Consider the following 12,176-nt stretch of genomic DNA (forward strand, 5'->3'; position numbering starts at 1 on the left):
CGATCCGTTTGGCACAAGGCGAAAGTAACAGCTGCGCCTAGTCCATCCAATCGAATGTCGTCCCAAATCTCAAAACGTTCCGTTATTGTAGCATAGTATATCCTTAGGAACCCATATGTAGCCTCCAAAATGCAAAAAAATAAAGCCAAAAGATGCAAACCAAACCTAACTTCTTACTCCCTGTTTATCGATCTTCTGCCGCAAAACCTTCAATCTATTGCCAATGCTGTTGATGAACAGCTCGATGATCTTCTTGTCCTCCGCATCGAGCTTCTCGTTGCCCGTGACCGGCTCCTCGTCGTTGCTCAGCAACGCCTCAAGCATCCAGATTGCTGTCGAGTAGCTGAGCTCACAGCCCAGCAGATCCTCATTCTTGAGTTCGTTCATCGCCGCGGTGCGGCTCATTTCCAGAGCTCGATCAAAAATCAGCTTCTCTGCAACCACCGGCTTGTTCAGGCTTGAGCCAGACTCGCCGACGAGCTGCTCGTTCGCTTCAGCCAGCCTCAATCGAAGAAACTCAGCCTTTTCAAGCGACTCATTGAACCGCGACCGTATCCACTGAACCAGGTCGTTGAGTTTTGGAGAGGTAGACGGTTTCGACGAGTTCTGATGCCACCAGTCACTAGCAATAGACATAGCTTTGGCCAGAAGAGACAAAGTCTCAACATACAAAGCCACACCTTCGCTACTGATCGACTTCACCATTTGTGGCGGGAACGCGTCGTTTTGATACATCTCGTCGTAGTCTGCCGATCCTGGCGACGAAGATGATGGTGGCAACGGAATGAGTTGGCTGAATTTCACTTCTGCAAACAGAGAGATGGCATGTGCCATGGTAGCCAAAAGTTCCAACTGATTGATTACTTCTGTGTCTTCAAGGGAGGTCTCTTGGCTTGGCTTCAGAGGCCTGAGTGTCTTGGTAGCCAGAAGGTTTGTAGTCACATTCGTTATTGCGGATTCGATAGCGGCTTGTTGTGATTGTTGAGGTTGTTGTTGCTGTTGTTGTCCAAATAGCCTGTTCGAAGTGTAGCCCAAGGCTTTCGTTAAGGCATTGGTAGGACTGATGGATATAGGCATCTTACGGTCACCCCAGCTAGGTCTTCTGTTCGATCCCATTGAAGATGTGCGACTCGAGGGAGAGAAACGGCGCTGGTTCTGCGTTTCCGTTGGACCTGGTGGATTAGCCGTGCTGTGTTCGTTGGTTCCCGAATGAGGCGATGGAATGGCAACTGCGCCTGCGCCAGCTTTTGCGAGCTCGTCGGCAATGGCGTTCACTTCCACAGTGCGTTTCTCCACGACAACGTAATCCTTTTCGTAAACAAAATCGTCCTTGTCTCTTCTTGCACCTTTTTTGATCTGTCCGTCCTTGACAGTATCTGGAGGCGGGCTGCTCTTGTTGATAAGCTTTTTGATCACCTCGTCCTTGCCAGAGCCTTCCATCGGTCTAGGTATTCTCAGGTCAGCCGCCTTACCAATTAGAAGCGAATCTGTAGGGGCCTTTTCGGCTCTCTCTTCTTCCTCCGACTCCTCCTTTATTGTTTCCGGGGCAGGCTTTGCAGGAGGTGAGTTCTTCGGATTAGGCAGGTACTCGCTGATGAACAACTGCTCGTCCACGTTTGAGCACTCCAAAGGCTCGTCTGCGCATTGAACGTCATATACAATCAGCGGGTCGTTGAAGAACTCCTGGAAGCCCATTCTCTCCGTTGGATTGGCCTTCAGAAGGCCGCAAATGAGCCTCACAAGGTCATCAGGGACCTCTGCCGATACTGGGAAAGTGATTTCGTCTTTTGATTTTTCGATCTTCCTAAGCAATTCCACGTGATTTGACGCCCTGAAAGGTGGTTTGCCAACGGACATTTCGTAGATCACCGCTCCGACAGACCAGAGATCCGCCTTCGCGTTGTACTTCTCGTACCGCAGAATTTCAGGAGCCATGTACAATGGCGAGCCACACAGGGTCTCAGCCATAGACGTTGATGGCAAGAACCGAGCAAACCCAAAATCCGCGATTTTCAGGACGGGAAGCTCCCACAACCCAGAGTAGCCTTTTCTCTTAAACTCCTCCTTGGAATGCACCGGCGGCGATAGTAGTAAGTTCTGCGGCTTGATGTCTCTGTGCACCAGATTTTGGTCCCTGAGAAACTCCAGTGCAGAGGCCAGCTGCTTGAGGAAGTTCACCACCAGAACCTTATTCAGACCGTGGCTGTTGGGAGGGGAAGGGTACCTCTCCAGAATTGAGCTGATCAGCGGATGTGTCTGCACCAGCTGGTCCCTCCGGCGGATAAAGTATGACAAGTCCCCCAGCGAGCAGTACTCCATAAATAGATGAAAGTACTGGTCTGTCTTGACGCAGTCCAATAAGGCCACAATGTGAGGGTTTTTCAAGTTCTTGAGGATGGAGATCTCGATCTCCAAATTCTCCACGAGCTTTTGGTTCTTTAGACGGCTCCTAAACACAGACTTGACCGCAACGGGGGCTTTTGTCCGGTTGTCGTAGCCCTTGTAGACATTGGCAAAGGAGCCCCGACCAATTTCAGGACCAATCGTAAAGTCGCCAACGACCTGTGCTTGATGTTTGGACATCGGGTCGACTAAGCCTTACAAGGTGCCCTAAGTGTCTGATTCGTGCCGTAATATATCGTGTTTCGTGTAGTAAAGAGACCAATCAAGCGTGTCGATAGATATGCCGCGTTCTCCAGCCTAGATTCTGCACCAAATCCAGTCCTCAACGCGATAAATCTGTGTACCAAGAATAAAGACTAACAAGGTGTGACTAAATTGTTTTGCCCTTGATAAGAGGGTTAACGGGCTATTTCTGCTTAAGTAATAAAAATATTTTTCCCCTATTTGTTTTTTTTCTGTCACTCCTTATCAGATAAAACATTGCACATGATCTCCCTTGACGTGCTGGCGACCGTCTTATCGGTGATATCGACAGTATGCTGGATTATGGCACAGGTGCCGCAGCAGTTTGAAAACTACAAAAACAAGAGCACTGACGGCATTAGTCCTCAATTTCTTGTTCTCTGGTTTTTTGGCGATCTCACCAGCTTTGTCGGCTGCTATCTCACCAACCAGCTCCCATTCCAGCTCTACCTTTCGTCGTACTTTTTGTTCAACGATCTGGTGCTGCTTTATCAATTTCTGCACTATGGGGGCCGTTTAAGGGCCCACTCCATGGCGGCAATGCTGCTGCTGATCTGGTCCAGATTGGTCCCCGTGCAGGCCTTTGACACCGCCACAGCCACCGAGCACACATCAATTGGCACTGCTGTTGCTTGGTGCTGCACATTCATCTACCTCTCGTCCCGTATACCGCAACTTATAAAGAATTTCCATAGAAAGTCGGTCCAGGGCATCTCTCCTCTGCTCTTCGCATTTGCGCTCATGGGCAACCTCACCTACTCGCTGTCGATTGTGTGCAACGCGGGAGCTCTTGCAGCCGGCGCAAGAGCGTCTTTTTTCAAGACAGAGCTCCCCTACATCCTTGGTAGCAGCGGAACGGTTTTATTCGATATACTATATTTCTACCAACGCTGGCTGTACGTGCGGCCACACACATACATGGTGCTTGTGGAGGAGTGAGTCAGAAAAAGCCCTGACCCATCCCCATCTGTCCAGGCTGGCCGGTCGGTTGGTTATACGCCGACAACACCTGAGCGTTGGCCAGCTGTCTTTGTTGCAACAGCTGTTGCTGTTGCATCTGCTGCATCTGCATTTGCATCTGCATTTGCGCCTCCATCTGCGCCTGGTTCTGGTCCATATACTGCTGTCCGTTCGAGTCGATATAGTACACCTGGCCGGTATTTGGGTCGATGTACTGGTAGATCTGCACCTCTGGGGCGCCTGTCTGCGCCTGCTGGACCTGCTGGACCTGCTGAGCCTGCGGAGCTAGACCGTCGCCGCCCAGCCAGTCGACAGAGGCCGCGCCGGTCTTGGTCGAGTCCAGAAGCGCACCGGCCGTAGGTCTGCGTCGAGGAAGCGGCGGCGGAGTCTCATCCTTCTCGTTGGCCAAAATACGCAGTGCGCGCTTGATATCGCCGTGACTGCGTTCCAGAGCGTCCAAGTTCCGCTCCTCGTCTTCGAGTCCATAGTCGTATCTCAGCTTGCGCGAGAGATCGGCGTACTGGTCACGGCTCGAAGTGCCCGGCCGCGAACCTCTGCGAGAGCCGTGCTCGTCCCTTGCGCGCCGGCTGCGCCGTCTGTCGTTCTTGTGCAATCTGTAGTCCTCCGGATCGATCGGAGTGGTCCGGAACAGACCCTTTATGTACTTGTTACGCAAATAGAGAGTAATTGCGCCCTTGTCGTCCTCGTCGAACGGAAACGGCTCCTTGCGGCTGTTCCACAGCCGCTGATTCTCCTTGTTGCCCATAGACTCCAGTGCGTCGAGCTCGTCCATCGTCCAGACGTCCAAACTCAAAGACTTGACCTGCGAGACGTCTGGGCCGAGACTCCGGTGGACTGAGGCACACCGGCCGCACAGGAACACGCCAAGGTTCCAGGATGCCCACGTTGGATATGTTGCGCCGCACTCACCGCACTTGTTGCGGTTGCCGCGGGAGTTCAGCATTTCCAGCAGCCGCTGTTCCTGTTCTGTTCTTTTGACCATAATATTAACAACAATTTTTGGAAAGTAGCTTACATAAGGGTGAAGCAGGTCTGGGAGCAGGCTGGCTGGAGTGGCCAGGACATGGTCGAGGAGAAGAAGTGCGTTCATATACGCTTGTGCTAGACTACAGGACGACAATAATACCCCGCACACCTTTCTCACGGCGTTCCTGCCGTACTCGCCTCCTGCCCGGACCCTTGTCTTTATTAAGGCTGTGCTCCAAAAAAGTTCTCAGTGTATCTTGTATTCTCCACCATGAACTACATCCTTCGTCCCAGAGCCTCTACTGTGGTCCGAGCGCATCTTCGGCACATCGCCACTGTGCCCATGATTTTTGAGGGCGCACCTACAGACCACCACTTCATTTCTACGTCCCCCGCTGGAGAACCCCTGCATAAGGTGCTAGCTCTGAAGGACGCGCGGCTCGTTGCAAAGTTGTGCGAGCGGGCGAAGAAAGGGTTTCTCTTGTGGAAGGCGATGAGCGTGAAGGAAAAAATCGGCATTTACGACAATATCATTCGCCAACTGGAGGCTCAGAAAGACGAATTAATCCAGGCGCACGTAGAAATTGGAAACCCAATGTACATGGCGGAATTCAATTACTATGGAACTCTGGACAATATTCGCCATTACCGGTCAATCCTGGACACCAGACCTGCAGGAAAACTGCCTGTTCAAAACGTCAGCTCAGATAATACTGATGAAATCTCTATGGTGGTCAACGAACCGTTCGGACCAGTATTGAGCATAGCCGCATGGAATGCGCCGCTGATTCTTGCCACGCGCGCAATATTTGCTCCGCTCACGGCGGGCTGCTCTGTAATCGTCAAGTCCAGCGACCTGTCTGCCAGAATCTCGCATCTCATCGTCCAGGCGTTGCTGGACGCGGGAGTCCCCAAAGACGTGTTGACGCTGGTTCATTGCGAGTCCTCAAGATCCAAGGAGATAGTTGACGCGCTTATTGCAAACAGAAACGTAAAAAAAGTCAACTTCACCGGATCTACCCGTGTGGGCTCCGAAATAGCAGCTGTGGCAGGAAAACATCTCAAACCCACGCTGCTGGAACTGGGCGGAAAAAACTGCTCCATCATCCTGGACGACGTCGAAGACTTTGAAAACGCTCTTCGGACCAGCCTGTGGGCCAGCTGGGCCCACAAGGGACAAATCTGTATGTGCACAGACCTGATTTTCGTCTCAGAAAAAAAATATCCACAGGCTGCCAAGATGCTCCAGAAAATTGCAACCCAAACCATCGCCAACGACAAAACCTTAGCGATGCCGCAAAGAACGGCTGCACACGCAGAGCCTGGAAAAAAACTGATCAGCGAGGCGTTGCAACAGGGCGCAAAGTTGCTCGCTGGCACCTTAGACTTCTCTGCTACCAACAAGTTCGCTCCGGTCATTCTCACAGATGTCACGCCGGAAATGAAGGTATATACCACAGAGACTTTTGCCCCAGTTGTGTGCTTGGTGAAATACAAAGACGTGGCGTCGGTCGCTGACCAGGTCAATGCGCTGGACTACGGGCTAAAGTGCTCTATTTGGACCAGCCAAGGTCTCGCAGCATACAAACTGGCCGGCCAGATAGACTGCGGATCTGTCCATGTGAACAGGCCGACCGTTCTGGATGAGCCGCACCTTCCTCACGGCGGCACCAACAAGTCCGGCTACGGCAGGTTCAACTCTCACTGGGGGGTTTCCGAGTTCCAGTATCCTAAACTCATCACCATCAAAGCGTGATTACGTAAGCACACAAAAAAATGCTAAAATATCAGACGATCAGGTGTGCAAATAAATTAAATGCTTTTTAGAGGATCGATTGGACGGGCCTGTGTGCGGCCTGTTTTTGCGCCCACCACGGCGATTAGAGGTTTCCGGTCCGTGTACCATGTGGAGAGCCCGATTATAGACGACTCAAAACTCGAAAACCAGATTCTGGGCCGCGCATACAACAAGTTCGTCCCCACGCACGGCTTCACAAAGCAGTCTGTGGACCTGGCCATTGCTGATTTGCAATTGAGGCCAGAGAATCTCGGTGGGTTGTTTGGAATAGGGCTACAGGTTTCCGATGTGGTCAATGAGCTGATAATGTACCATCTAAAGCACACTAGAGCCAGTTTGAGCAAGTACCACGACGAGGCCGGCAAACTGGCCACTGAGGGAGCGAAAGTGCGGTTTTACATGCAGAAGAGGCTGCTGGACAACGTGCCGATTATCAAGTATTACCACCAGGCGCTCGGGCGGATGATTTTGCCAACAAATCTGGGCACCTTTCTGACAGAGCTACACAATCTTTCGGACGACATCACGTACTACTCTGGCGACAAATCGAACGATTTTGCGTGGTATTCCAAGCGGTTTGCTCTTTCAGGCGCGTTTGTGCAATCAGAGCTATTTATGCTGGGCGACACCACGCCCGACTATTCCGCCACCATCAGTTTCATGAACGATAGAGTGTCCGACATCGACACTCTTGGATATGCATACAATTCGATGGAGGAGTGGGCGATTTTCAACGGAATCAGTCTTGTCAACCTTGTCAGAAGTCAGTTGGCGCGGGGATGAACTTATTCAGTGATATATAGGCATGATCATGCGCTTTGAGCACTCATTATTACACCTTGTAATTTGGAGAGATCTTGCTGGTGCTGCTGGATTTTCTCCTCAACACGCTTGATGTCGCTGCTAATAAACTCAATTCTCTTGTCGACGTTCAGATTGGCCTCTGCGTTGTCCTGCGGCAGCAACACAGGTCCCACAAGCTTGTAGATTTTGGCGTCGTCGTCAAGGGTGTCGAACTCCTGTTTGACGATCTTGTTCTCCTGGAATTGCGTCTCAAGCTTCTGTCTGGCTCGCACAAGCTCTGTAAGCTCGGCCTGCAGTTTGGTGTACTGTTTAGACAGATCTTCCATATTGAGATTGGTGGACATATTAAAAAATACCAGGATTAAAATAATTTATTATATTTTTTCATTATTTGCCTTTCATGGTAAGTCAAACAATTCCGCCAAACTAATGCTCAGTTGAGACCATTCCAGGATCTGCCCGCTCCCAGACACATTGTCCAAGATGAGGACCTGCTGTTGGAGAAAGAGCCCATAATACCCACCATTACGGTGGATCACCATATACATACCCAGAACACATACTTTATTGCCGTTCCCGAGGTCCTCAGGACAATTTACGACGCGCTGTTGCAACTGGCGCCCTCCAAAGTGGTTTCCACGATCAAGGTCAGCTTCCCAGAGCTGGAAGAGCAGGACGAGGCCGAAGAATTCGACGACGACGAGCAGCTGTACAAGTCGTCGAAGGCGGTGCTGGCACAACAGGACTCCAAGACGATCGAACTGCACCAAACCACGCTCAACAACCAGAACATAAACTTCCTGCTTGTTCCTGTGTTCAAAACCAAGCTCATCTACAACCTTGTTGCGTCCACATTGTTCCAGCATTTTGGCATTTCGAAGCTCTTGTGTTTTGCAACCAGCGAGCTCAGCGGATTGCACACGCTCAACAAACTTGTGTCGCAGAATTACAAACTGCCAGAAAAACAGCTGCTGCTGAAACAGGTGCCTGACATGCAGCCACCAAATTTCATCACAGGTGCTGCCGGAGCCCTGGTGTCGCACGCTAACATCTACAACGTGGAGGTGGCAGCCATTGCAGTGTCTGCAGAGGGCGCATTCCAGCTCGATATGGAGAAATTTGACATTGCCGGGCTCGTGGATCTGGCTGTCGTGGTAGATGACTACCTGGACCTGAAAGGAGACTACGTCCATATTCTCAAGGAGCTCGCAAAGGTGAAAAAAGCGAGTAGTGGCAGCAACGCGTTGTATATATAATATAGCGGCCGGATCGAGAGCGATTACCCTACTTGTACACTGCCTAGGATTAAAAAAAATTTTCCCAGTAAATTTTTCAAGTTTAGATTTAGGAGCTAATCTTTGTATCCTGGCTTTAATACTCACAACCAACATGGCAGGACTAGATTACCTTCTTTTTGAGGAGGCCACTGGATATGCCATTTTCAAGGTGAAACTTCAACAGGACGAGATCGGCTCGCGACTCAAGGAGGTCCAAGCCGCATGTAACGATTTGGCGGCCTTTTCGAAGCTGGTGGAGCTGGTGTCGTTTGCTCCATTCCAGGGCGCTGCGCAAGCTCTGGAGAATGCCAACGAAATCAGTGAAGGTCTTGTCTCCGACTATCTGAAGTCTGTGCTCGAGCTAAACATCCCTAAGGGCTCCAAGAAGAACAAGGTCGCTCTTGGTATTTCCGACAAGGCTCTGGGTCCTTCCATCAAGGAGGTGTTCCCATACATTGAATGCTACTCCAACGAGGTTGTGCAGGACCTTTTGAGAGGAATCCGTGTTTTTGGAGCCAAATTGCTCAAGGGACTGCAAGAAGGCGATCTTGAGAGAGCACAGCTTGGTCTGGGCCACGCTTATTCCAGAGCCAAGGTCAAGTTCTCTGTCCAGAAGAACGACAACCACATTATCCAGGCAATTGCTCTGCTCGACCAGCTGGACAAGGACATCAACACCTATTCGATGAGAGTCAAGGAGTGGTACGGCTGGCACTTCCCAGAGCTTGCCAAGATCTGTAACGACAACCACCAATATGCTCAGCTCGTTTTGTACATCAAGGACAAGACATCGCTGACTGAAGACAGTCTGCATGACCTGGCAGCCATTGTGAACGAGGACGCTGGTGTTGCGCAGCAGATCATCGACGCTGCGCGGATTTCGATGGGTCAGGACATCTCTGAGCAGGATATGGCCAACGTGCTCACTTTTGCAGAAAGAACGGTCTCCATTTCCGAATATCGCAAGAATCTGTACAGATACCTGACCGATAAGATGCACACTGTTGCGCCAAACCTGTCCGAGCTGATTGGAGAGGTTGTTGGAGCCAGACTCATTTCGCACGCCGGTTCGCTTACTAACTTGTCCAAACAGGCCGCTTCCACGGTGCAAATTCTGGGAGCAGAGAAGGCGTTGTTCAGAGCTCTGAAGACGAAGGGAAACACGCCTAAGTACGGTTTGATCTACCATTCTTCGTTTATCGGCAAGGCTTCTGCCAAGAACAAGGGAAGAATCTCCAGATACCTGGCCAACAAGTGCTCGATTGCTTCTCGAATAGATAATTATTCTGACGAGCCAAATAACGTTTTTGGCCAAATTCTGAAGAAGCAGGTTGAGCAGAGACTTGAGTTCTATGACACGGGGAAGTCGCCAATGAAGAACTCGGAGGCCATCCAGGAGGCTCTTGAGCTTTCAGGCAAGACTGTTGGTGTGGCTGATCTGATTGAGGAGCCAAAGAAGGAGAAGAAGGAGAAAAAGGAAAAGAAGGAAAAGAAAGACAAGAAGGAGAAGAAGGAGAAGAAAGACAAGAAGAGACACGCTGAGGACGGTGACGAGGACGAGAAGAAGAAAAAGAAGAAGAAGAAGTCCAAAGACTGATTAGGTAGAGCAACGTAAATAAATTGAATTTTTCATCCGATTATGTCAGAAACGTGAAATTGTGTCACAAGAGGGTTCAAAAATAAATACCATCTTGTTCTTATCTATAACCTCCTGAGTTTGGTGATTGGTTATTTTATCAGCCTATTTTCTTATACGATCCGACCACAGTATTCTGCAAGTTGCCGATACTGGTCTTTGCTGAGTTTGCTGATTTTTTGGACTCGTTGGTGACTCATTATTGCTGCTTTACCCCAGTTTCCATCCTGCCAATTATATCTTGTCTTATATTATGTCCTCGCCGACAATGTTCAAACAAAGCTACACCATGGAAGCGGCTGGCTCTAGCCCCCGTGAGAAACAAACCCTGAGCTTCAGCCACAGACAGCCGGTATCTTCCCACTCTCCTCCCTCGCGCAGACGCAAGTCCTCCTTCACCACCTCATCCTCGCCGTACGCTCGCAGACGCTCGTTTCTGTCCAAATCCATGCTTGAAAACGACAACTTCCAGATATATGAGCTGTCCTCCTCTGCACCGTCTGCGTGCTTCGTGTCGGAAGAGAACGGCTCGCGGGCCAGAATCCCTTCTTTCTCAATCAACCTCACTCAATCACAGGGTTTCATCTGGAATCAGGACCTGTTCGCGTCGTCGTACCAGCAGGTTAGAGCTGGCCTCAACCCGGACGAGTTCCAAGAGGGCTCCAAGAGCGTCGAGGTGGTAGACATCATTCTGGACGACGACACAGACACCGAAAACCGGGCCGGGTCGCAGAAAGAGCCGGATCGCGAGACCAAAGGCCGCCAGGAGTCGCACGAGGCCGCCTGTGACGACGAAAGCATCTTCCCGGTGGACTACTAGAGTTCTTTGTTTTTCCGCCTTCCATGACCTTACGAAACTGTTGCTACATATATATATACCGCGCAGAGTTGGAGCTTGCTGTAGTACGGCTTTCTGCTGTAGCCGATCGACGCGTCGCTCTGCTTGCTAGTACTCTGAAAAAATTTCTATATTCAACGTTTAGCCGTAGTCGAAAAACCGCCGGAATCCAACACAGTCCGACACTGCCCGCCCCTCGCCATGTTCAGACTCCTCGGCTCAGCATTCCCGCGCATACACACTCGTCTCGCGTCGACGCTAGCAGTGCCCGCCGCCAGACAGATCCCGGCTATGATCGCCCGTCCTCAAAATATCTCGCTTGCAGGCTTCAAGTTCATCACTCCCATCGTTGCCGGCCTCACAGAATCCCGCGAGCTCGTGCTCTCCTCGGTGCTCCGCAAAAGAAGACTGAAAATGAAAAAACACAAGCTCAGAAAGAGAAGAAAGGCCCAAAGAGCTCTCAGAATCAAGATCGGTAAATAAATGTACATACTTTCAACCAGTCCCTACTATACAACATCACAGCTCCGTGTCGACGCCCTCAGGATGGTCGTCGACCCAGTTCGAAACCCACTGTGCCAGTCTCGCCACGTTCTCGTCCAGCGAGTCGACGTTCTCGCTGTGCAACTCTATCACGATGTGCTCGTCGTAGTTGTCTCTGGCCTCTGTGAGAAGCACCTCCATGATTTCCACCTCGATATTTTCGCGGATTTTGCCCTCCTTGTACCCTCTCTTGGCCAGTCTGTCGTACAACAGGGTATTGTTGCATCGCAGTACCACAACGAGGTCAATCCAGCGCTCAGGAAAAACCTCGCAGCAGTGCCAGTCAATCACAAGTCCACCCTTGGCAGCCTCGGGCTCCAGCAAGTCCAGCAGCTTGTCCTCGTCAACAATAGCAGAGTCTCTCTCCTTGTCGTAGCCGTCGATGCAGCCCTTTGTCTTGGCGTACTCGCTGACATTTATATGTCTCAGGCCGTTCACCTGCTCGCACAGCGCCTCTGCGTGTGACGTTTTGCCGCAGCCAGGTGTCCCTGTGATGATGATATTGGGCAGTTTTCGAGGCATCAGGCAGCTGGATATTTTTTTATTTTTTTGTTTCCGAGGCCAGATACTTAAACGTTACCCGGCAGAGTCTATTTCAGCAAAAGCTTCATCACCACAGCTAACCAAAAACAGTCTTTGGGGTGGATTTCAACACGCAGAACATACAAGATTGGCCTTGGAATTTGC

General features: G+C 50.7%; 10 protein-coding genes across 10 annotated transcripts; 6 read left to right on the plus strand and 4 right to left on the minus strand.

Moving 5' to 3' along the window:
• Nucleotides 1–165: 165 nt before the first annotated feature.
• HPODL_04379 (Serine/threonine-protein kinase ATG1) lies at nt 166–2,583 on the minus strand (the record flags this gene model as incomplete). The annotated part of the gene is made up of 1 exon (XM_014079176.1): nt 166–2,583. The coding sequence occupies one exon, from the start codon at nt 2,581–2,583 to the stop codon at nt 166–168; it is 2,418 nt and encodes an 805-aa protein (XP_013934651.1).
• A 306-nt stretch (nt 2,584–2,889) lies between these two features.
• Nucleotides 2,890–3,585, plus strand: HPODL_05264 (putative secreted protein; the record flags this gene model as incomplete). The annotated part of the gene is made up of 1 exon (XM_014079177.1): nt 2,890–3,585. One exon carries the CDS (start codon nt 2,890–2,892, stop codon nt 3,583–3,585), a length of 696 nt encoding a protein of 231 aa, XP_013934652.1.
• Nucleotide 3,586: 1 nt separating this feature from the next.
• Nucleotides 3,587–4,609, minus strand: HPODL_04380 (ultradian oscillation regulator; the record flags this gene model as incomplete). Its single annotated transcript, XM_014079178.1, has 1 exon — nt 3,587–4,609. One exon carries the CDS (start codon nt 4,607–4,609, stop codon nt 3,587–3,589), a length of 1,023 nt encoding a protein of 340 aa, XP_013934653.1.
• A 255-nt stretch (nt 4,610–4,864) lies between these two features.
• Nucleotides 4,865–6,349, plus strand: HPODL_04381 (aldehyde dehydrogenase (NAD+); the record flags this gene model as incomplete). Its single annotated transcript, XM_014079179.1, has 1 exon — nt 4,865–6,349. One exon carries the CDS (start codon nt 4,865–4,867, stop codon nt 6,347–6,349), a length of 1,485 nt encoding a protein of 494 aa, XP_013934654.1.
• Nucleotides 6,350–6,409: 60 nt separating this feature from the next.
• On the plus strand, nt 6,410–7,174 carry HPODL_04382 (Protein required for ubiquinone (coenzyme Q) biosynthesis and respiratory growth; the record flags this gene model as incomplete). The annotated part of the gene is made up of 1 exon (XM_014079180.1): nt 6,410–7,174. One exon carries the CDS (start codon nt 6,410–6,412, stop codon nt 7,172–7,174), a length of 765 nt encoding a protein of 254 aa, XP_013934655.1.
• A 26-nt stretch (nt 7,175–7,200) lies between these two features.
• Nucleotides 7,201–7,539, minus strand: HPODL_04383 (Prefoldin subunit 6; the record flags this gene model as incomplete). The annotated part of the gene is made up of 1 exon (XM_014079181.1): nt 7,201–7,539. The coding sequence occupies one exon, from the start codon at nt 7,537–7,539 to the stop codon at nt 7,201–7,203; it is 339 nt and encodes a 112-aa protein (XP_013934656.1).
• A 56-nt stretch (nt 7,540–7,595) lies between these two features.
• HPODL_04384 (uncharacterized protein) lies at nt 7,596–8,451 on the plus strand (the record flags this gene model as incomplete). The annotated part of the gene is made up of 2 exons (XM_014079182.1): nt 7,596–7,598; nt 7,633–8,451. The coding sequence occupies 2 exons, from the start codon at nt 7,596–7,598 to the stop codon at nt 8,449–8,451; spliced, it is 822 nt and encodes a 273-aa protein (XP_013934657.1).
• Nucleotides 8,452–8,584: 133 nt separating this feature from the next.
• HPODL_04385 (Nucleolar protein 56) lies at nt 8,585–10,069 on the plus strand (the record flags this gene model as incomplete). Its single annotated transcript, XM_014079183.1, has 1 exon — nt 8,585–10,069. One exon carries the CDS (start codon nt 8,585–8,587, stop codon nt 10,067–10,069), a length of 1,485 nt encoding a protein of 494 aa, XP_013934658.1.
• Nucleotides 10,070–10,361: 292 nt separating this feature from the next.
• HPODL_04386 (uncharacterized protein) lies at nt 10,362–10,928 on the plus strand (the record flags this gene model as incomplete). Its single annotated transcript, XM_014079184.1, has 1 exon — nt 10,362–10,928. One exon carries the CDS (start codon nt 10,362–10,364, stop codon nt 10,926–10,928), a length of 567 nt encoding a protein of 188 aa, XP_013934659.1.
• Nucleotides 10,929–11,465: 537 nt separating this feature from the next.
• On the minus strand, nt 11,466–12,011 carry HPODL_04387 (nucleotide kinase/nuclear protein involved oxidative stress response; the record flags this gene model as incomplete). The annotated part of the gene is made up of 1 exon (XM_014079185.1): nt 11,466–12,011. One exon carries the CDS (start codon nt 12,009–12,011, stop codon nt 11,466–11,468), a length of 546 nt encoding a protein of 181 aa, XP_013934660.1.
• Nucleotides 12,012–12,176: the final 165 nt, after the last annotated feature.

This window comes from Ogataea parapolymorpha, chromosome V (assembly GCF_000187245.1).
Source record: "Ogataea parapolymorpha DL-1 chromosome V, whole genome shotgun sequence".
In the NCBI taxonomy this organism is placed as follows: Eukaryota; Fungi; Ascomycota; class Pichiomycetes; order Pichiales; family Pichiaceae; genus Ogataea; species Ogataea parapolymorpha.